At 39.2% G+C, this 24,266-nt stretch overlaps 1 protein-coding gene across 3 annotated transcripts in view; it reads left to right on the top strand.

The window, feature by feature from the left end:
- MAPK14 (mitogen-activated protein kinase 14) overlaps positions 1-24,266 on the top strand; it is a 77,904-nt gene that overhangs the window by 45,402 nt on the left and 8,236 nt on the right. For 2 of the 3 annotated variants that reach the window (XM_059178497.1, XM_059178499.1), the window contains 6 exons: positions 3,673-3,784; positions 4,468-4,497; positions 4,832-4,879; positions 6,029-6,143; positions 6,705-6,776; positions 19,067-19,146. In XM_059178497.1, the coding sequence (XP_059034480.1) occupies positions 3,673-3,784; positions 4,468-4,497; positions 4,832-4,879; positions 6,029-6,143; positions 6,705-6,776; positions 19,067-19,146 (457 nt within the window). Of the gene's footprint in view, positions 1-3,672; positions 3,785-4,467; positions 4,498-4,831; positions 4,880-6,028; positions 6,144-6,704; positions 6,777-19,066; positions 19,147-23,368; positions 23,449-24,266 lie in introns of all 3 variants that reach the window. The other variant, XM_059178498.1, reaches the window with a different exon arrangement.

Here is a 24,266-nt window from a genome sequence, read left to right as displayed (position 1 = left end):
TCCTTTACTATGTGAAATCCTAAAATGTGATCATTTGTAAAGTACACTTATAAAATAGAAATTGTATTCTCTCTTCCTCAGCTTGAGCCTTGCAATTTGTCATAATTGATATTATGGATATGGTGACCATACACTAGATCTTCTGGGAGAAGTCCTGATAGTAAAATATTAGCCAGTTATTGGCAACATTCTCATATTTGTCAGATTTATGAGTCAGTTGGGGTTAAAAACTTCAGTGACTGTGATCAATGGAATATTGCTAGGTTTTTGCCAGCTTTCTTCTTTCATTAAAGATTAACTTTGAGGGGCACCTGGTTGGCTCAGTGGTTAAGCCTCTGCCTTCAGCTCAGGTCATGATCCTCAGGGTCCTGGGATCGAGCCCCACATTGGGCGCTCTGCTCAGCAGGGACCCCGTTTCCCTGCCTGCCTCTCTGCCTGCTTGTGATCTCTCTCTGTCAAATAAATAAATAAAATCTTAAAAAAAAAAAAAAGGTTAACTTTGATAGTAAGTACTGAGAATTACTATGGAAATTATCTGGAGATACCGCTTCCCAGATTATTGTGATACTTACAAAACTTTTTAGAAAACATCATTCTCGGGGCGCCTGGGTGGCTCAGTGGGTTAAGCCGCTGCCTTCGGCTCAGGTCATGATCTCGGGGTCCTGGGATCGAGTCCCGCATCGGGCTCTCTGCTCAGCGGGGAGCCTGCTTCTCTCTCTCTCTCTCTCTCTGCCAGCCTCTCTAACTACCTGTGATCTCTCTGTCAAATAAATAAATAAAATCTTAAAAAAAAAAAAAAAGAAAAGAAAACATCATTCTCTTGATTTAAACTTGAAGACACCTGGAAGAATTTGGAGGCAGTATGTGCTGTGATTAAGATCATGCATGGTCCTGAGAGCAGACAGTTTTCAATTCAATCCTTGACATTACCACTCTTAACCTTGAGCAGGTTACATATCCTTGTTCAGTCTCTCTTTCCTTGTCAATGAAATGGGAAAGCTAATGGGACTTAACCTTACAGAGTTGTTAGGAAGAGACCATGAGACACAGGCATCAGGAAAAGAGCTCTGCACAGAATAAGCACTGACTACATCTAGTTACGGTTTGTTCAGTGTGGAACATTTCTTGCAAGAGAATTGCCTTTATGAAACATTTCAGAAAGTCTGGTTTTTTCTTTAAGTTATGTTTAGAGTCTGCCCTTTCCTCAAGGTAGTATAATTGTACAAACTTTAAAAATATGAAATGCTAAAATCTTAATTTCACATCTAGGCCAAGTTCTGTTGATCTTTGTGAAATGGGGAACTGACCCTATCATCCTAACAGGGAAATTATGAAACAGAAAAAAAAAAATTCAGTTCCTCTCTGAGGAAAGAAAGTAATACTACAGTGTGTGTGTGTGTGTGTGTGTGTGTGTGTGTGTAGAGGTCATACACATTTTTATTTACACAACACATTAATAGTAGATTTAAATTGACTAGCCTGGTTTCTTTCCCTCCAAATTTATAAAAAATCAAAATAGAAATGAAATGAAATCAGCATTTTTCATAGCTCGCTGGTATACATTATGATTCAGCCTCAGGAATGAGTAGTGATTCTTACACAACAGATAAAACCTAACCTGCTTTTTAAAAATTCAGCCATTTTAGTACTGATCTGGTTTTTATGTTCCCATAGCTGTGTAATACAGTAATGAGTGGGTAAAAGGTATTGCATCTAGAATATCTGTGGTGAACCTGTTGGACTTGAATATAATTGTTCCCTAATCTGACCACGTAGGATTAATAAGGAGCACCACACCTGTGAGGAGAGGTTCTGGAATGCCCCATCTTGCTTATAGATAATGTTCCTCCGTCCTTTAAAGTAAATGCAGGAATATTGTCCGTGAACAGTATCCTTTTGCCAGGGAATCCTGAAAAAGGAGAATTATAATTTGAAAATTTAAAGGTACTACTTTAGAATCTACAACTTGGTTTATAAAGAGGTGATAATATAATGATAAATTTCAAAATCCAAGATACTTTATCATGGCAATGCATTTAGTAGCACTGTATAGGTCTCAAGTAATAATACTTTAAAAAAACTGATACTGATAATAACATACATCATTCTAATTTTCATCTTCGCTTTTTTCTTTTCTCTTTAACTAACATCAAGTAGGAGGGAGTATAGAAGTTTTTAGGAAAATAGATGGTAAGTGGTAAAGTTAGAATAGGGGTGTTAAAAATGAGCCCCCCACCATGAGTAGTTATGTTTTTAGCTCTCACTGTGGTACTTAGTAGGTAGCTATCTTATTTTATTTTATTCATCATGATAACTGTACTCTTTAATCCCCATCACCTGTTTCACCCATCACTCCATTCACCTCTTGTCTGATTTGTGTAGTTCAGTTTGTTCTCTGTTGTTAAGTCTGTTTCTTTGTTCATCTGTCTTTCTTTATTTTCCCCTCTTTGTTCATTTGTTTTCTTTCTTATGTTCTACATATGAGTGAGATCATATGGTATTTGTCTTTGACTTATTTCACTTAGCATTAGACTCTCTAGCTCTATCCATATTGTTCAAATGGCAAGATTTCATTCTTTTTTATGGCTGAATAATATTCCATTATATATATATTATATATATTTTACATATATATATAACATCTTCATTCATCTATCAGTGGACACTTGGGCTGCTTCCATAGTTTGGCTATTATAAATAGTGCTGCAGTAAATATAAGGGTGCATGTATCCCTTTGAATTAGTGTTGTACTTTGGTGATAAATACCCGATAGTGTGATTACTGGGTTGTAGAGCAGTTCTATTTCTAATTTTTGAGGAACCTCCATACCATTTTCCACAGCAGCTGCCCATTTTGCATTCCTGCCAGCGGAGCAAGAGGGTTCCTTTTTCTCCACATCCTTGCCAACATTGGCTGTTTCTTGTGTTTTTATTTTATTTATTTTTTATTTTAAAAAAGATTTTTATTTATTTATTTATTTGAGAGAGAGAACATGCAGACTCCCTGCTGAGCAGGGAGCCCAATGCAGGTCTCAATCCCAGGACTCCAGGATTCACCTGAGCCCAAGGCAGATGTTCAACCGATTGAGATACCCAGGTGCCCACTTGTGTTTTTAACTGTAGCCATTCTGACAATACAAAAATTGTAGTTTTGATTTTGCATTTTTCTGATGATGAGTAATGTTAAGCATCTTTTCATGTGTCTGTTGACCACTGTATGTCTTCTTTGGAGAAATGTCTTGTTCATGTCTTCTGCCCATTTCTTAATTGGATTATTTATTTTTTGGATATTGAGTTGTATCAGTTTATGTATTTTATTTTATTTTTTAAAAGATTTTATTTATTTATTTGAGAGAGAGACACACAGTGAGAGATGGAACACAAGAAGCAGGCTCCCTGATGAGCAGGGAGCCCGATTCAGGCATCGATCCCAAGACCTTGGGTCATAACCTGAGCTAAAGGCAGATGCTTAATGACTGAGCCACCCGGGTGGCCCTCAGTTTATATATTTTAGATACTAATCCTATATCAGATACGTCATTTCCAAATATCTTCTATTCAGTAGGTTGCCATATAGGAGTGGCCTTCTCTTAAAAACTTTTAGAAGTCTTATGAAGATAAGAGCTTTCATAGGGGTTCTGGATTATTGTGTAACTCTCCCATTAATTTCTAGATATCTGGTGACCCATCTCATGGGTGCAGATCTGAACAACATTGTGAAATGTCAGAAGCTTACGGATGACCATGTTCAGTTCCTCATCTATCAGATTCTCCGAGGTCTCAAGGTATAGTCTTCCCTTCTTTATTCCAAGGCTTAAGAAAAGGAAGAAAAAAAAAACCTTTCCTATGGAAAATTTCAAACACTCACAAAATCACAAGTATAATCCTAGTGTAATGAACCCCTTTATTTACTCAATGACCACAGTTACCAACATATGGTCAATCTTGTTTCTTTTGTATTTCACAATTCCTGGATTATTTTAAGGCAAGTCCAGACATAATGTCATTCCACCCATAGATATTTCAGTATGTATGTCCAAGAGCTCAGGACTTCATTCTTATATCTAAAGAGTAGTAATAATTTCTTGATACAATCTAATATCTGGTCAGTGTTGTTGAAACTTTAAAAACCTCCTCAGGTTTATTTATGGGAGGGGCAGGGAAGTAATGTTTTAAAATTAAGCCACCTTTGACTTTTAGCAGCTTTGAATCCTAGCTGAGCTCCACAGCACTGACCAGAAAACAGGTTGAAAATTCTGTTTAACTCCTGTGAATAGAGTTGATGGTATAGAAATCATAGTTTTGATAAATGTACAGATTACTGTTAATTAACTTGTTCTCATTTCTAATCCCATTATTTAATACTAGCAGTTCTTACTGGTTCATGAAAATATACCTCAACTATGTCATATGACTGTAAGGGGTTGGAGATAATTTTTTGATTAACCTACTTTTTTCTCTTTCACAGTATATCCATTCAGCGGACATAATTCACAGGGTAATGTATTGTGATTTTGATTAAATTATTTGGGGAGGAGGGGATACTGAAGTAGAGACGACTGGCATTCAGCCAAGATCCTAATCCAAACTTAATTTAGCCATGGAAGTATTGATTGATTGTAACTTTGCTCTAGGTTTAAACCAATTAAAAAAAGAAGATGTATTGTTTTTAGTTACTTAAGGCTAATTAGGATTAGCCAGTGATTATGGATGGAGATCATTGATAGCTGGGTAGTCTTACATTTATGTTTGGATCTTCATCATTACCTGTAGGAAAAAAACCTACCATATATCATAAAGTTGATCATGTCCTCTCTGTACTTGCTTCCTAGGACCTAAAACCTAGTAATCTAGCTGTGAACGAAGACTGTGAGCTGAAGGTGAGATGAAGAGACACTGGTAATTGTTTGTTTCAGCATGTAATTATATGTTTGACGAGCCAGGCAGACTAATGGAACAGATGGGTTTGTAAAACCATGACTTTTTATCCGAAAATTCATTCCTTAGGAATATCAGATTTTGAAGTTTGAACCATAGACTTAGTAAGTTTTAGTTTACAGGACATTGAAGATGGCATCCGATGTCTTGTTTTCATTCTAAAATAAAGTTGCTGGAAATTTAATATGTTAGTTATAATAAAGGAAAATTATAGTCTGAATATCAAGTAAGCAGTCCTGGAGAGATAATTACTAGATCAGTTTCCTGAGAGAAAAAGGGCAAAAGCCACTCATCAAAATAATTCAGATAGGAGATAGGTAGTCTATAGAGAGCAAGCAGTTCTGGAATTTTTTTTTCTTATCTTTAATTTTTAAACGTAATTAAATATAATAAAATGCATCATTTTAAGGGTATGTTTGACAAAATTTTGATATCCATTTAACCACCAACACAATTAAAATAAAGAACAGTTTGTCACTTCAGATAGTTGCCTTGTACTCCTTCCTAGCCAGCACCCTCCCCCGCCCAGGCCTCCACTACCCCTAACCCGGCTTCAGACAACCACTGATCTGCTTGCTGACACTATAGAATAGATACACTTTTCATGGAATTTCATATAAGTGGAATCATACAGAATTTGTGTGTGTTTGTCTAACTTAGGCTTAGTATAATATTTTTTAAGTCTCTCTGTGTTGTATCAGTAGTTCATTCCTTTTTGTTGCTGAGTAGTATTCATTTTATGAATTTGCCACAATTTGTTTATCCGTCCACCTGTTAGACATCTTCAATTCTAATTTGGGGCTGTGCACAGCTGCTTTGAATATTCATGCTCAAGCCTTTGGGTGGATGTATGCTTCCATTGCTCTTGGGTAAATCCCTAGGAGTAGCATTTTTTGCTTAGCTTTTTATAATTTTATTTTTTAAAGTTCTTGCTGTGTTTATCATGTGTTTTAAGCATGGACTAGGAAGTGTGTTTAGGAAAGTGCTATCTTGTTCTTCCTTTTCCAAGACACTAGAGCGTTCTCCCCTCCTGCTTTGTGAGTCTTGGGAGCTTGACTGTTCCAGTGCCTGATTTTTCTTCTCTCCCTTAGATCTTGGATTTTGGACTGGCCCGACATACAGATGATGAAATGACAGGCTATGTGGCCACCAGGTGGTACAGGGCTCCTGAGATCATGCTGAACTGGATGCATTACAACCAGACAGGTATTGGCTTTTGTTAGTTACTTAGGACCTTATTAGCACCATGTTGGTTGGGTGTATCTGGGATTCTCCGAAGTGGAGATGATGGGAGTGGGAGAAAACATCTTTTGCTCCCCCCTCAGTGGTCCTTTTAAAGTCAACAGGAAATATTTCAGTTGCTTAGATAAAGTGGGGTTTTTATACACAGCTTTTAAACTTTGTGATTTAGCAGCTGGGTTTTTATTTATTTAGATTTCCAACATATTCTGTGAATACTTCTACCTGAAGACAGTGGGGTCATAATTTTAACTTCTCAACACTATTTTGGAGAATCTGCCATTTCTGCCAGTAAGAATCTCTGCCCCCTTTGTGAACAGTTTCTCTTGCCTTAAGTATGTTTTGACATCCCACCTATGTAGCTCTTTAGTGGGGTTAATAAGCTTACTGCTATAAAGAAGAGTATGACTGTTGAACCTTGAATGTATTATATACTAATTTCAGCATTTCGCCTCTAGTTACAGTTCTCTTTGTGGTCAAGTATGATAATAGTGATGTCGTATATCCTTTTCTCTTTACTTTTGCCAGTTGATATTTGGTCAGTGGGATGCATAATGGCCGAGCTGTTGACTGGAAGAACATTGTTTCCTGGTACAGACCGTATCCTTTTAAAAGTTTTGGATTCTTGTTTCTTATCTGTATTCCAGTGTCTATGGGAGTATATTGCTTTTACCTATCTCTAGGGAAGGCTCTCAGTTACTTGTTTAAATAGTTCAGATACATGTTATGAGATCTGCCCTCTGGCTGAGTATTTCGCCTTGTCAAGAAAGAGGCTTCAATTTACTTGTGCGCGTTGGAAAAATTCCTCATAAGCTGGGGAACTCTTTACATTTCTCACATGTCATCTTTTTGCAGTGAGTCGCTTATTGTATTAATTTAAAAGCAGTTCTGCAACCTGAGCGTATTCCTGAGAAGCTCCAGATCTCAATGACTGGTTTAGTCTGCTTGTACAACACTTAATGAGCACAAGGTACCCATTTACAAATCAGGGATATCTTTAGCTTTTATGTTTGGCTTACATGTTAAAAAGATTATTATTTGGTCCCTATGATGCTGTACCTGCTGACTCTCTTTATGTTTGTTGTTTAACAACAAATAATAAAAACAAGAAGTGATAAAGTCGTCTGACCTTATCCATGTGCCTTTTTTTTTTTTCCCAGCACAATTTTGTTTTTAGTCTAGAGTGTAGCCAAACCTTAATTTACTTCCAGACTATTATCTAGTTTATAGTTTTTCATGGCCCTTTTATTTTAGGTCCTTTCCTATCTGCTGCGTGTCCATTTCATGGTTTAGAAATAATACCAGCAAAATGTGGTTTGTTGGAACTCTCATTACTTTGATTGGGGAAAGCATTCAGGTGAGAAAGAATGTTGATTTATGTGTCTAGAATGAGGCTTGAAGATTTTTGTAAAATTCACCTGAGTAGCCCAGGAATGGGTTAGGTAGAGCTTTAAAGATGCTGCAGTTATGCTATGAATGTGATCTCTCATGCTTAGAGACCTGAAAGCGTAGAGACCTTAGCAAACTCACTGAGTTTATAAACCAGGACATCAGTTTACTTGCTTACGGTATACCTCTGTGGTGACTGTGATGTTCATGTTATCTATCCATGAGTTCTAACTATCTTCTGCTAGAGGAAATGTACTTTCCTAAGGAACTGAAAAACTTCTGCCCCCTCAGGCAAAGCTGTTTATATCCCTCTGAATATTTCTGCTTTGATACAGAGCTCTGTCTCCCTATACTTACTGCTTCTCATTCCCAGAGTCTTAGTTTTTTAAATACATAGTGTTTCTCCTTTGTCCTTTGCTTCATTCACCTTATGTCTTCGTCTTAGAATTGTGGTATATACGTTACAGTCCAGGCTAAGAGAATTAGGGAAATTTTGTAATTCCTCCTTTCCTCAGGTACGTATCTCAGAGTCTCATCCTTTAGGCTGTCTTGCCAAGCTTACTACTGTGATGCATTGCTCTATTGCCCTCTCCCCTCGTCTCCTTTATTATCTCTGTCTCTGTCTGTCTTCAGTCGGCTGCAGACTCTTCTGCCTACATAGATAACCAGAGTGGTGGAAAGCAAGAGAGACAGCAGGGTGTACTAGTTGAGAGCACATAGTCAGGAATGAGACTTCTGGGTGTATATCCTGCCTCTTTTGCCCCCAGCTGCATGACTGTGAGCACATTTTCTAACCTCTGTCTCCTGGTTTCCTTAACCATAAAATGTTAAATGTATATACCTCGCAAGGTGGCTGTGAGAATCCAGTGAGATAGTGTCTGGAAGGTTCTTAGAGCCTGCCAGGAAATGTTAGCCATCATCTTCATTAGTGACTTTTGGGAAATAGTTTTTCCCTTTACCTTCCCACTCTGTTGTCTACCTATGAATCATTAAAGGTTAATTTTTGTTTGTTTGTTTTATTTATATTTCATGACAAGTAGTGAAGGATGGACCCCCTTGGCAGGCTGCTGATAGAAAGGTTTCAACGCAGTTGTGCCCTGTGGTTTTATCTACAGACAGCTGCCTGCCTCCTGATGCCTTGACTCTTTTAGAAATGCTGACTTTCATGCACACCTGACCTGGGTGGTTCAGTCGGTTAAGCATCTGAGTCTTGATTTCAGCTCAGGTTATGATCCCAGGTCTGTGAGATCGAGGCCCACATCAGGCTCTGTGTTGGCGTGGAGCTTATTAGAGATTCTCTCTCCCTCTCCCCCTGCCCACTGTCGCCCACCTTCCTGCTCTTGCACACGCACGCACACTCTCGAAAAAATAAAATAAAGGAAGGATAACTTTCTAAGAAGTGTTCTCTTGCTATGCATACTTCTTTTCCTTCTGTGAGCTTTAGATGGAAAACCTAGTATTACCCAACGACCCAGCAACTGCACTACTAGGTGTTTACACTAAAGATACAAATGTAGTGATCTGAAGGGGCACATGCACCCCAATGTTTATAGCAGCAATGTCCACAGTAGCCAAACTATGGAAAGAGCCTAGATGTCCATCAACAGATGAATGGAAAAGAAGATGTGGTGTATATATACACAATGGAATACTATGCAGCCATCAAAAGAAATGAAATCTGCCATTTACAACAATGTGGATGGAGCTAGAGGGTATTATGCTTAGTGCAATAAGTCAATCAGAGAAAGAATTATTGTATGATCTCTCTCATATGAGGAATTTAAGAGGCAGGGGGGGTGATGGGGGGAAGGTAGGGAGAAATGAAACAAGATGGGACCAGGGAGGGAGATAAACCATAAGAGACTCTTAATCTCAGGAAACAAACCGAGGGTTGCTGGGGGGAGGGGGGCGGGAGGAAGGGATAGAGTGGCTGGGTGAGTGCTGTGAATTGTGTAAGACTGATGGTTCACAGGCCTATACCCCTGAAGCAAATAATACATTATATGTTAATAAAAAAAGAAGAAAAGAAAACCTATCATTTAGATTTTTTACCATGAGCTTTTTTTTTTTTAATGCATGCAAATTCTTTTCAAAATTCTTATATTAGTAATACACCATTTCTTTTCTGCTTGGCTCTTTTTGAAACAGATATTCTCCTGGATCATAAAAATCAAATTCAAAGGATTTGTATTTGAAATATACATAACCCCCGTCTTGTCAGTTGCCATCTGTTGGAATGTAGCTTTGGGCCTGACAAGGAAAGAGGAAAGTGCTATTATTTTTTTTTTCCTCGCCTGAAGTGTGCAATTGCTTATAGACTAGCAGAGTGGTTCTCAACTCCTGTTTTTCATCAGAATACTTTAGAGAGCTTTTAGAAACTCCAAATGCCTGGGCACTGCCCCAGAGACTCAGCTTCATTTGGTGTGTGGGCCAAAGCACAGGCTTTGACATATTTTTTTAAGTCCCAGTTGATTCTGGAAGGTAGCAGGTACCAGAGTTTAACCCCACTGACCTTGACTTTCAAGCTTTTAGGCTGATCATAAAAAATTATTTAGTTAGGCAGTCTTTCTTCTTCTTCTTCTTTTTTTTTTTTTAAAGATACCAATGAGATCAGAAAGTTAAGAATTTAGACTTACCTACTTGGGAGCCTAGAAGGATGTTAGAAAACCTCTAATTGAACCCCTTGTTTTTAATAGATGTGAGGAAGTCAAGACCCAGAGAAGATAGATCCCAAACTGTTATTTATAACTCAGGTCACAGTTTCTTTCCATTATTTTATTTGTTACCCTCTTCCCCTGATTTCCAGAACTTCTCTTCTTAAAACCTCCGGAGAGTGTGCTGGCCCCACCATGCTGCTTTTGCCCACAAAAGCGTGCAGCTACTGCTTATTTATGATTTTTATGTGCAACTGAATGCCGAGGGAATCTCTAGAGCATGCTCTTTGTTTGAGGGCAGTTTTCTCCCCGTTTTCCTCATTTATTAATGAGCTTGCATTTAGAACTAGTGTCTTTAGCTTCTAGATGAGCACTAGCTAATAGAATTTTCTGTGGTGTTGCAAATGTTTTATATTTGTGCTACACTGTGGTGGTTGGTAGCCACTAATCACATGTGGCTAGTGAGCACTTAAAATATGGCTAGTGAAACTTAGGAACTGATTAAACATATCTCTGCAGTAAAATGTATTAACATAATTTGCCATTTTAACTTTTTATTATTGTGGTAAAATGTGGCTAACACAAAATTTACCATCTTAACCATTTTTAAATATACAGTCCACTCACACTAATTACATTCACAAAATTGTGCAGCCATCACCACTATCTTATTTCCAGAATGGTTCCATCCCTCCAAACTAGAACTTGGTACCCATTGAACAATAACTACCCCATTCTTCTTTCCCACAGCCTCTGGTTTCCTCTCTTCTATTTCCTGAATTTGCTTATTCTAGATATTTCTTATAAATGGAATCACACAATATTTGTTCTTGTATTTCTTGATTATTTCCCTTAGCCATGATGTTTTCAAGGTTCATCCGTGTTGTAGCATGTTATCAGAACTTCATTCCTTTTTATGGCTGAATACTATTCCATTGTATGTGTATGCCACATTTTGTTTATGTACTCATCTGTTCATTGACACCTGGGTTCTTTCCACCTTTGGCAATTGTGATTAGTGCTGCAGTGAACATTGGCATACAGTTGTTTGAGCCTCTGCTTTCAATTCTTTGCAATATGTACCTAGGAGTGGAATTGTTGGGTTGTTTGGTAATCCTCCTGTATTTAGTTTTTTGAGGAGCCACCAAACTATTTTCCACAGTAGTTTCACCATTTTTGCCCACCGATGATGTATGAGCAATTTCTCCATATCTTCACCATCTTCACCAACACTTTTTCCCTCTTTTTCTGCCTCCCCTCCCCCTCCTTCTCCTCCTCCCTTTCTTTAAATTATAGCCATCCTCGTAGGTACAAAATGGTATCTCTTTGCGAATTTAATTTGTATTTACCTAAGGACCAGTAATGTTGAGCATCTTTTCCTGTGTTCATTGTCCATTTGTATATCTTCTGTGGAAGAATATCTGCTCAAGCCCATTATCCATCTTTTAATTGGATGGTCTTTTTATTGTTGAGTTTTTAGTTCTTTATATATTCTGGATGTTAAACCCTCATTAGATATATGATTTGCAAGTATTTTCTCCCCTTCTATGGGCTCTCTGTTCATTTTCTTGATAATGTCCTTTGATATACTAAGGTTTTGGGTTTTTTGAAGTTTCAATTTATTTTTTCTTTTGTTGCTCATGTCCTATCTAAGAATAGATTACCAAATTCAAGGTTGTAAATATTTGCTATGTTTCCTACTAAGAATTGTATGATTTTCTACTAAGATAAACTAAAAATATTTTCTGCTAAGAATTATCCCCTTTATTTAGGTCTTTGATCCATTTCAAGTTAATTTTTATATATACTGTCAAGTTAGAGTTTCAACTTTATTCTTTTGCATGTGGAAATCCAGTAGTCTCAGTACCATTTGTTGAAGACTTTCTTCTCCCTTCACTGAATGGGCCTGGCACTTCTGTTATAAGCTAATTCTATTCTGTTCATCTATATATAGCTATCCTTACAGGAGTTCCTCACTGTTGTGATTTCTGAAACTTTATATGGTAAGTTTTGAATTCAGGAATTGTGAATCCTTCAACTTTGTTCTCATTGTCAAGTGTTTTTGTTTTGGCTCTTCAGGGTCTTTTGTAATCCCATATGAATTTGAGGATGGACTTTTCTATTTCTGCAGAAAAGGCTATTGGAATTTTGATAGAGATTGTGTTGAATTTTTAGGTCACTTTGGGTATTACTGACATCTTAACAATATTAAGTCTTCCTATCCATGAACACCAGATGTCTTCCCATTTATTAGTTCTGAATTTCTTTCAGTAATGTTTTATAATTTTCATTGGACAAATCTTTCACCTTCATGGTTAATTTATTCCTAGATATTATTTTATTCTTCTAGAATAAAATATTGTAAATGAAATTGCTTTCTTTTTTCTTTTTGTTTTTCAATTTGTTTTTTTTTTTTTTTTAAGATTTTATTTATTTGAGGGAAAGAGAAAGTAGGAAGAAGTGGGTGGAGGGGGTAGAGGGAGAGGGAGAAACAGACTTCCCGCTGAGCAGGGAGCCTGATGCCGAGCTCGATCCAGGACTCTGTGATCATGACCCGAGCTGAAGGCAGGTGCTTAACTAACTGAACCACTGAGGCTCCCTTGAAATTGTTTTCTTAATTTCCTTTTCAGGCTGTTTATCGTTGGTGTATAGCAACACAACTAATTTTTGTTGATTTTGGGCACTGCATCTTTACTCAATTTGTTTACTAGCTCTAGAAGGTTTCTGGTAGATTCTTTGGTATTTTCTATACATAGGATTGTGTCCTCTGCAAATAGAGATGGTTTTCCTTCTCACTTTCCAGTTTTTCGGGCTGGAACTTCCAGTAGAGTATTGAATAGCACTGGTGAAGTGGGCATCCTTGTTTTCTTCTTATTTTAAAGGGAAAGCTTTCAGTCTTTCTCCACTGTCTATGATTTTAGCTGTGTATTTTTCATAAATGCTCTTTATCATGTTGAGGAGGTATCAGAGAAACTCAGGGAAGTTCCTTTGTGTTTATAGTTTTATGAGTGTTTTAAATCTGAGCTTCAAATTTATTAGATTTTATTTAGATTACATGTAAATTTAATCAATCATATGTGATTGGTATTGAATTAGATAGTGCAGTTTTAGATCTCTACTAGTCTTGTTTCTATTCTGCCTTTTTCTATTTTTGTGTGTGTGTGTGTGTGATTAGTGTCCTCCTTGGGAGATTCTTTTAGTAGAATCTTGTTCTAGTAGGTTGTTAATAATCCTTGGCTCTAGTAGGTTGTTCTAGTAAGTTGTTATTAATCCTTGAGTTCCCGTAAAGGTATAAGAAATACAAATTTTTGTCTTAGAGCTCATTATATGTTATTAGGTTAGAAACTTATTTCGTTCATGACTGTGTAGAACCCTTCTTCCATCTAGCTCAAAAACAGTATTATTTATTTAAAGAATGAAGCCCTGCCTTGTAAGCTTCGTTGACTAGGTATAGCAAGTGGACACCGCTGGCAGAAGTTCATATTTAGAAGAGAGTGAGGATACAGAATCTCTGTTCAGGTTTATTGCTAACTTATTTCAGACGCCATTGTTTTGAGAAGCGTGACCAGTTAGAAAATAGTTTTACTAACACTTAATAGTCTATAGCCTAAAGGAAGAGAGAAAATGAATTTCACAGCTAGTTCTGTTACCCACCAAATACTGTTTTCTCTTCCAGAGATCACAGCATTTGCTTGCTGTGGTTTTCCTTTCTAGGTGATCACATGAATTTCCCAAATGTGTAAATGTGTAAAATGTGTTTTTTCCTTCTTTTGTTTTAATAGAAGTGGTACTCTTAAGATATTAACTAGAGGACAGTGGGAATCCACTTGTCATTAGCTGCTGCCTATGCCATATGAATTTCATTAGTGTATTAAATTTGCTCCTTGATTCTGCTTTATTCATTTCTTCTTTTGATTTTTGCAAACACTTTATGAAATACTTATAAAAAGACAAAGAATAATATAATGAACACCAGTGTTCATAGCTCCCAGATCATGAGATAAAACATGCTAATAGAGCTAAAAACTTCTGGTGTACCCCTTCCTATCACATCGACTCCTCGCTTGTAGTTACTGGTTTCAAACATTATCTCATTTTTTTAAAATGACATTTTGGGGGGGGCACCTGGGTGGATCAGTGGATTAAAGCCTCTGCCTTCAGCTCAGGTCATGATCCCAGGGTCCTGGGATTGAGCCCCACATCGGGCTCTGGGCTCAACAGGGAGCCTGCTTCCCTTCCTCTCTCTCTCTGCCTGCCTCTCTGTCTACTTGTGATCTCTGTCTGTCAAATAAATAAATAAAATCTTTAAAAAAAAAAGACTTTTTATTTTTATTTTTTTTTAAGTAGGCTCTACTCCCAGTATGGGGCTCAAACTCACAATCCTGAGTTCAAGAGTTGCATGCTTTACCAGCTAAGGGAGCCACTGAGGCATCCTTGTTTTCTCTTTGTTTATTTACTTATTTTAGTGGGGGAGGGCCAGAGGGAGAGAGAGAGCCTCAAGCAGACCCCCCATCAAGCACAGAGCTTGACGCAGGGCTTGATCTCAAGACCCTGAGATCATGACCTGAGCTGAAGCCAAGAGTCAGTGCTCATCCAGCTGAGCCACCCAGGTGTCCCTGTTCTCTCTCATTTAAAAAAAGTAGTTTCACTTTAGACACTGAAAGCAAGTATACTAATAAATGTTGAAGAAGAGAAATATTTCACTAGATTATTTGCCTTTTCTTGTCCCGACTTGAAAAATACAGAATTTTTTTTCCCCAGGAAAGGTTGGAATTTTCCTAAGGTACCTAGAGTAGAGTGTCTTAGGAATTTATGTGTGACAGTGAAAGTGACTATTTTGACAACCAAGAAGAAGAGAAAGTAGGCTGAGTCTTATAGTCCATCCCGTCACCAGGAGGATCTCCCACCCTCCAAACACGGATGTTCTGGGTTTGTATGGGTCTTGTCTCATTGAAAATCGCAGCTCACACACAGTGGTCACTGCAGGGAGGTCCTGCCACTGATTCTCGTCCTCATCTTCAACTCTCCGGCCTGTGGACGCTTTCTCAGAGTTGCCTAGAACACTTAGAAGTGAAGAGAACAGTCCTCTCTCATTTTCCCTGTGTTTACCCTAGTCCCCTTAGGTTGATTTCCCTAACTGTTCGTTCTCCCTTTTACTTTTATGACAGAGAGCCTAAGAAAAGGCTTTGGCCTCAGCGGTTGTTTCAGAAAGGACCAGGAGATCTGGGATTTAAATTCTAATAGTTCGATGATGACCAATAAAACACATTTTACCTAATAGTGAAAATTTCTTCTGTCTAGGGAAAAAAGGGGGTTAAACCAATTATGAAGGATGACTTGTGGAAATAACTAATTGTCATAATGTGAATTTTGCTTTGCTCTGCTGATGCAGCTTCTTGAAGCGCCTTCTGGCCTTAACTGCCTGGACCAATGCTAGTGGCCTTACAGTAGCCGGTACTATTGGAAGACTGACCTGTATTTCAGTGGATTTGCCAGCTCTTGGAGAACCTATGGTGATTTCTTCCGGGGTCTGCATGCTTTGACTTCCTTCATGCAAGTGCTTTTAGCTTCTGAGTAGATTTCTATTTTGCATTGTGTGTTTACTAATCTGAGTATTGGCTATCATGCTGAAGCAGCTGTCTTTGTCCATGACCCTTACACACTCGTGGCCCTCTGTTTGTATACTCTCTATGATGTAAACACTTCAGATGGCGTGTTCAAAACTTTGTTAGGCCTGATATTAAATGAAACAACTTTTATTATCTTTTTATCTAGTTAGACTTCCATAGAGTATGGTCCTTATAGGTTTTGAGGGCAAGGCAGAGGGGTGGAGTGGAGTTAAAAAGGCACATTACAGTAGGTCTTTTCAGGCCAACCAGTGTTTATCAAACTACCCTGTGGAAGGTTCTAGAGACAAAATAGCAGCTGTTCCCCAAAACAGAATGATCATACTCAGTGGAAAGTGAGTTCTAGGAGTTAGGAACTCCTAGGTAGGAACAAATGCCTACTCTCTGGTTACAGAATAAGACAGAGTGAAAAGAGAATAGAGGTATAGATAAGTTATTGAGAGAAGCAGAGATTAATTCGAACCTAAGATATCTAGAAAGACTTCATGGCAGAGTCCTTGTTGAGTAGGACTTTGAAAAAGAAATAAGAAAAGGCTTGGTAGGAAGGGAGAGTGGACAGTATTTCTGTTTATGACTTGGGTGTTTAAGAAGCTGGAAGCTGAGCAGTGGCTAGAATATTTGGTGTGGATTGAAGCATTGAGTGCATTAAGGAGTAATAGTCTGAGGCAGAGTCAAAAAAGAAGCTTGAAGCCAAAGCCAGGAGGGCCTTGAGGCGCTGAGGAATTGCAGCTTTGTTCTTCACACTTGTGATTGTCTCCTGCTGGCAGAAGCAAGAGAGAGAGGTAGGGCCCCCAGCTCATTGCTGTAATGAGCACTGCGGGGGTAGTGGGCGTGGCCTACTCTTCATGTATGTTGAAGTGAAGTTGGGGCAATAAAGAAACTCAGCCCAGAGTCTTCGGTCATCCCTGCCAAGTAAAACTTGACTCTCATCTCAGTAGCTAGGAGTTTCCTGAATGAGGGTACCTATCTCAACAGCTTTATTTCTAGAGACTGCTTTTGATTGTCAGACTACCTGTTTGAGAGTTGAAGTAGTTTTTGGTTTCAGTAGTCAGTAGTCAGTTTTCATATATGATATGCTTTGTGATGTGGGATAACTACCCACTTCATTTTGTTCCTGAAGAGCATGAGGGGACTTAACACTTATGGAATCATTTTAAATGGGCAAAGGGGATCCTGTACTAAATTCAACTGTTGTATAATTTGATTATTTTAGAGCATACAGTAATCATCTGCCCTCCCGTCTCTGTTTGCATTAATGCATGCTTTAGATTTTTTTTCTTGTCAGCACTTTGAACGAAGAGTCAAATTTTAAATATTGAAATTTCAAATATTGAAAAATTTTTTTCAAATACTGAAATTTTAACCTCCAGAACACACTAATTTTTGCCATTTGCAGATGATGAAATTCTCCACTATTCTTAATTTAGAAATAATTTGTGTGAGTGGACTTGTTTCTAATTTATCCTTGTTTTCTATAGAGCTCAAGTTACTTGGGTCTAGGATGGGGTTGGACAAACCTTTTCTTAAAAGAGCCAGATAGTAAATCTTTTAGGGTTTGGGGACCTTGTGATTTCTGTTGTAACTGCTCAGTTCTGCTGTGTAGGGTGAAAGCAGTGCGTGAATGAATGGGCATGGCTGTGTTCCAATAAAAGATTATTTTCAAAACAGGCAGCAGGCTGGGGTTTGCTGACTCCTGTCTAGAATTTTCTTCCATTTCAGTCAGTTTCATCTGGGGGGGAAAAAGAGAACAGGGCAAGATGCCAGTGATATTGCATAAGTAATTCCTGTAACTTAAGCAACTAGAGTTTGCGGAGGCCATTATTTTTAAGTTACACCATATTACCTTTATATGTGTAATCATAAGCAGAAGTCTTCTCTTCCATCCTCCCTTCCATCCTGCTCCACCTTCTCCTCAAGTCTTCTGAGTGCCCACCATGTAGCAGATGGCCAGCAAAGCGCTGGGGATAGATAGGTGGCCCCTGCCCTCGGGAGGTAACAGAAAGCAAACAAAGTAACTCTAGATTGTGAGAAGCACTTTGATGTTGGAAAGCATTGTGTTGTGGTAGAGAATACCGGGAAGAGGGGGCTTCCGTATTTAGAGTGTTGGGGGAGGCCTGTCTGAAGAAGTGAAGTTGAAGCTGAGACCTGAAGTTGAGAAGGACCTGAGAGGTGAAGAAGCTTGACAGGATTGCTGACGGGATTTGTGACGGGCATCAGAAGACAGCCCTCCTCCCCTCCTTTACCTCTGAATGTCGGTATCGACATGGAGATAAACTGCTCTCATTTTCACAGGGAATATGAAAAGCTATTTTATATGACTTTTTCCCTCCCCTTTAACTTCCTTTTTAGGCAAGGCTAAAGGCAGTAAGAACAAATGCAAAGTTTTTGGCCTCTGGTTAATACATGCACATACACTTTGAGTGTGTATGGAAGAGTTGGCTACCAGAATAAAGGTCTGGACACTGTAGCCTGTTGCTCAGAGCCTGGGGGTTGTGTGAGCTTTGTCACCGCACTTGTGAGGTGGAAACCTCTGGAGTCCTGCTTCATCATGGCGCTCCCGGAACACGTGCCCGTGCGGTGGGCGAGTGGCGCCCTCTGCTGGCCGACCGTCGCTCACTGCACTTCTCTGCCCGGGGAAGCCCTGTAGAGAGTTTTTCTAGAGGGCTCGCTCGAGAGGTTAGGCTCTGGGATAGTCAAGGGTCCTGTCATATTAGGAGCTCCTTAGCTTAAACCGTCGGGGAGTATACACAGGTGGCCCTGGCTGGCCCTCGCTCCTGTGCTCTGCTGCTTTTTTCTTGTTTGTAGCACTCTGCTTACCAGTGCTCTTCGCTTAACTGGCTACTTACTAATGCTTTGGTGGAAGGTGAGGAGGTCGGTGTGGACTGAGTGAAGCTTTTGTGTTTGCACCTGCTGTCTTCAGCAGCTAAGTACCCAGCTAAAGTCACTTCGCTTTATTGACCAGAGACGTTGACAGATCCACAAAATGAATATATATTGGATATGTGTGTGGTGCCGTTCTGAATCTTTGTACAGGAGGAGCGTGTTCCACTTGGAGTGACCGTCCCACAGAAGCCTTGATCTAGACGAATTCACCATTTTTGCCTGGTTTGGGGTTTTTACTTTTTGTTATTGGGGTATTTTGTTTGTTTTGTTTTGTTTGTTGTCGTTTGTTTTTTATTTTTATTTTGTCCCAACATTTTCCTTTATAGTCCACCATTAGATATTGATCAGTTGAAGCTCATTTTAAGACTCGTTGGAACCCCAGGGGCTGATCTTTTGAAGAAAATCTCCTCAGAGTCTGTGAGTTGATGCTTTGATTGTAATTATCTGCCCTGTTGGGAGCCTCTGCCACTTGCCTTCCATCAATCTGTACTTTGCCCCGGGTATGTTTGTAAGCATGTGTGCCCTTTTGTGCTGACTTCCCGGATGAGGGTGTGTGTGTGTGTGTGTGTGTGTACACGTGCACTCGTCTGCCCCCATGCATGAGTGTGTTTTGTTCTCTATTGGAGTATGTACTTAGATCATGAGAGCTTGTATTGGGCAGTAGAATCCCAGTAAATGATTTGTGATTCTAACTCATTCCAAGAGATTAAAGGAAAATATGCCTCTGTTATCAAGCCCTGACATCATCTTTCTCAGAAGTTTCACATATACTTGAGTTCTTTTTAGTTTTCATTTAGTGTGTGTTCTCAGAGCATGAACTTTACCATGTATTAGTCTAGCTTCACTACAAGAATGAAGTGTGCATTGTGTCCATGCTACTGCCCTTTTCCAGAAGTTACTGCTTTTTACTGTTTTAGAATAGACAATGCACAACATCTTGTAAAAGTTGTCTATTCCCAGCAGGGGCACTTCTCCACCCTATCTCCAGACCAGTCCTGATACCTCACATCCATTGGAGTAGACTTGTAGTAAATCCTTCCTCCCACAGCCTGCCTTTGTCATTACAAGTTGAATAACCTGAGAAAAAGGTTTGGAGCTAATGCCTTCCTTGCTCTAAGCAGGGATCTAGAGAGAAGCCATGGGAATGTGACTCTGGCTTACTTTGGCTCCAATTTTCTGCTGTTGGTCATTTTCTGGAGCCAGAGACAAGAGAGAAATCATGAAAGCTCAGCCGTTCTCCCTTTTCCCCTCTGTCTGCTGCCAGGCAGTTGACTAAAAGGGAAAAAGAGCTGTGGAGCCAAGCTCCAGTTGTGCCTTCCTGAATTCTCCTCTCACCATTCTGACTGAAGGGGTCCCTTTGCCCAGTTGGAAGGACTCCTGGGTAGCTTGAGGCAGGCTTGAGCAGGTGAGTTTGAATGGTTCGTGATCCCCCTTATAACATAAAGAACATCTCCCTTATTAGCATAAAGAATATTGTCATCTGGTATGTTTCTGGTACATTAAAAGACCATGCATTAAAAGACCACAAAGCCCAGTGTATTTATGAATTTCCACTTGGTGGGATGTAAGAGACTGTGCTGGCTCTATTATTTTGTTTCATTTATTTATTTAAGATGAAGAAGGAAAAGCACAGAAAAGCTGTGACTTGCCTGAGTCATGCACTGAGTCATTTGGCAGAGACAGCTGAGCATCTCAGATGTTCTGATAACATGATCTCTAAACTTTAATCTCATGCGATTGCACACTATTTTGAAAGTTATTGTTGGAGTTACCAGTGTGTCAACCCAAAGGAGTGTTTTCTTTTGCTTTATGAAATGCAGAAGCTGGGTAGATTGAATCAAAGAAGATAAGGAATGTTCCTTAGAGAAGATGGTACTTTCTTGTTTTAAATGCATGTGCTGATGAGAAAGACTGGTAATACAGAAGACATGGAGGCAAGGCAGTGGGGGTGAGAGGAGATTCAGTTTATTTACCAATCATACAAATGAGACTAAGACAGTAAATTCATTCCCTGTCTGGGAATGGCCACTAGCAGCTCCTTCTCAGTCCCCTCTCCCACACCCAACCATTGGCCCTGTAGATATGTGCTATTAGTCACAAGAAGTTCTAAGAGGAAAAGCATGGATAATGTGGTATTTACCTATTATTAATCCATCATTTATTTTTAAGAAAGAAACAACATCAGGTGCCCAACCTAATGAGATACCGTTATCTTATGTGATAAAGGGCACATCATACATTTAAACAGCTCTAGAGTTGGGCATAATAAAATGGGCTGTCAGAATATAGAATGTACTCCAACAATGAATATAGGAATAAGAAAGGTTTTTTGTTTTTGTTTTTTGGGGTTTTTTTCCCTACATGGTTATGGCAAGTGGATAAAAGGGGTTTAAATGGTAGACAAGATTAGTTTGGTGGTAGTAATACTGCCCAAGTACCAGTTTATCTTAAAAGCACATAGTGTGTGGGGGACACATGGTGTGTAAATAACAAAGCCAGGTGAGTAAAATTGTTTAAGGATTTTAAAAATCAAAAGAAAAATTCATTAGTGAAGGAATGGAATAAAAGCAAGCCAATCGCTATTTTCATTACTCCTGAAAAGTAGTGATGCCATCATTCTTTTTCTTTTCAAATTTCTATTTAAATTCTAGCTAGTTAACGTACAGATGCCATCATTTATCTAGAAATCCAATCAATAAACAGTAGGACATTGTAAGAAAATGCAATAATGGATGCACTGATTGAGAACAAATTGGGATATGCTATGAGAAAGGGGATAAATAGGTTGTGGCAGCTAAGGAGAGGCCTGTTTCGGTTAGTGACCCAGAACCTATAGTAATCAATGAGAGAACAACAACAACAAAATCATATTAAGCAAGCAAAAGCCCTTTCACTGACTCCCATTTTTCTCTAGAAATATATTTTTCCTAGCTTCCTAATAGGAAGGGGATATAATAACCTATTTGACTAATGGAGACAAAAATAGAGAAATGCACCAGCCAAGTATTATTCCTAAGAGAGAGGAGAGAGGTGGCTGGATTCTAAGATTTTAAAATCCAACTGGTATTCTGCTATTGCTGGTTTACTTAGTGAGCCCCTTTTGTTGTATTAGCATTTAAAGTACTATTTTTTTAAGATTTTATTTATTTATTTGACAGAGAGAGATCACAGTACACAGAGAGGCAGGCAGAGAGAGAGAGAGGGAAGCAGGCTCCCAGAAAGCCTGATGCGGGACTCAATCCCAGGACCCCGAGATCATGACCTGAGCCGAAGGCAGCGGCTTAACCCACTGAGCCACCCAGGCATGTAATTTGTTTTGAGGTAAATCTAAACTTTGTTGAGGGAATGTTAAAAGGGCTTCATGCCACCTTTTGAATTTGCTACCTCTGACTTTGGGCATAAGGACTGGGAAAGGCAGGTTGGAGCGCAGGGTCCTAGCTCTGTCCTGCCGGCCAGCCAGCCAGCCAGGTATATTTGTAGTCCTCTGACCATGAGAGAATTTGAGGTCAAGAGAATGAGTTAACATGAAAAATTACTGAAGGAAGCCACAAAGAAGTGTGATTGCCTGACCAGGGTGCTCCTTGAAGTTGCTGCTACAACCGGAGGAGGGAATTAATAGTTTAAGAAGAAAGGGAATATAGAAAGATTTTAATTGAGTTGCATTGATTTTTAAAAATCCCAACAGTGCTCCTTTAATAGGAACTTATGATAAACCAACAGTTAATATAACATTTTGGGGAAGGGGGAATTGCGTTCAAGTTGGTGGGGCAGCAAGAAGAGAGAAGTGTGGAATACCGTTTCCTTACGTGCCTGTACATACGGAAGACCTACCAATTTCCTCCTGGTCAGATCACTGCAGAGCGTTTTGCAGACTTCCTCTCAGCTGTTTAAGTGAAATCAGCCTGGTCACCTGTTAGAGACTTGTGGAGGAAATCACTGTGGCGTGTTATGCTACCATCAGCAGCCTGTTTTGTCTTTGCCATTAGCTTCTGACTTTGCCCCGTGTCTCCTCTTTCTTCATCACCACCGTGTGTTTGTGGCATGTTTTATAAATGTACCACTACTAATGTCCTTGAAACTTGGCATTGCTTATCAGCTCCCACAGGCACCCATGTCTTACATTTGGAGGGGTAGTGCCTTGGAGAGTTACCAGAACCCGTGCCATGAAAATGTAACCTCTTCCTTGAATGGATGTAGTGAAAATTTTGTTTTGTCTGAAGCCGAATCAAAATTTTCTGAATCAGCTCCATTTACCACCACCCCCTGCCCTAAGCAAGCAGGTTTTGGCCATCAGTACTTGAAAGCAGTTCTCTGGCTGGCATCCTGGATCAAGGGGCAGTCTCTTTCCAGGGAGCCTAAAATATTTAACATTAAAGATGATGCTAAAACTAAAGGAAAGTAATTTTCCTTATCTGCATGGCCAGTTATGGGCTGCATGCCTAATGACCCTCATGCCATTCCACAGAAGCAGACTTTCACACACAGCCTTGGGCTCAGGCCTGGGGTGGGGGGTGGGGACTGGGGAGTGGGTTTCTTTTGTTCGTTTTGGGGTGGCTTTTGTGGCCTTCTTAAGAACTTGAGTTGAAAGTTATTTTTTTTGCACTGTATGTTTAACAATGCCCTTGACTAGGCATCTAAGATATTAACCAGCTTCAGCAGATTATGCGTCTGACGGGGACCCCCCCTGCTTATCTCATTAACAGGATGCCAAGCCATGAGGTGAGAACGAACAGACTGGATAGGGATATCCAATTCAGAAGGCCACATCCTCATTCTGTTGCCACTGTATAAGCAACACGGTTTTTAATATCACTGAGTGCTTGCATGTGCCTTGAGGGCTTAAGGGGATGAGCACCTCTGTGCTGTGGCAGGATGCTGACATTTGGGAGAAAATGTCATCGCATCCTCTGGATTGAGAATATAATTTATAGGCTTGTAAATAGAAAGTGATATGATTTTTATATTTAGGTTTTATGAATTTAGTGCTCAAGAGGCTATTGTGTTTTCCTAGTGAGGGTATGTTAGCATCTGATGACTGTAGGCTGGAAGGGTATTGAACTGAGGACCGCTAGGTTGCTTTCCTAGTCATCAAGTTTTTATAATGATGTCCCAAAGAGGATTCTTCCTTCAAGATAAAAAAACAAGTCTATAAAAGATCCAACACTGATAAGTACTATATTCAAAAGAAAATACGCAAATAATATGGAATAAATGCAAACAACTTACATAGGGCTATTCATCATCTTTATCAGTTCTTTCTAATTAATCTGATACTGGTTTTATTATCAGAGATGGTTAGGCATTTCTTAACAGGGTGCCCTTAATCTTTTTGGGAGTCAGGCTGTCGTCACAGAGGCCCTTCCCAGCAGTGTTGTTTCTGCTTCAGCTATATTCAGGTAGTTTTAAAATATACCTTTATTTATCTTATTGGAGGGATGACTGTGCTCTGCATGAGACAGGTCTCTCTTACTTCTGTCTTCCCTTGATCCTTTCATCTGTGTGCTCGAGGAGGAAAGGATTACAGACATGTGGATATT

The sequence above is a fragment of the Mustela lutreola genome, chromosome 6 (genome assembly GCF_030435805.1).
Source record: "Mustela lutreola isolate mMusLut2 chromosome 6, mMusLut2.pri, whole genome shotgun sequence".
Lineage (NCBI taxonomy): Eukaryota > Metazoa > Chordata > Mammalia > Carnivora > Mustelidae > Mustela > Mustela lutreola.
Note: the sequence above shows the minus strand (reverse complement) of the source record. Positions and strands in the feature narration are given on the sequence as shown.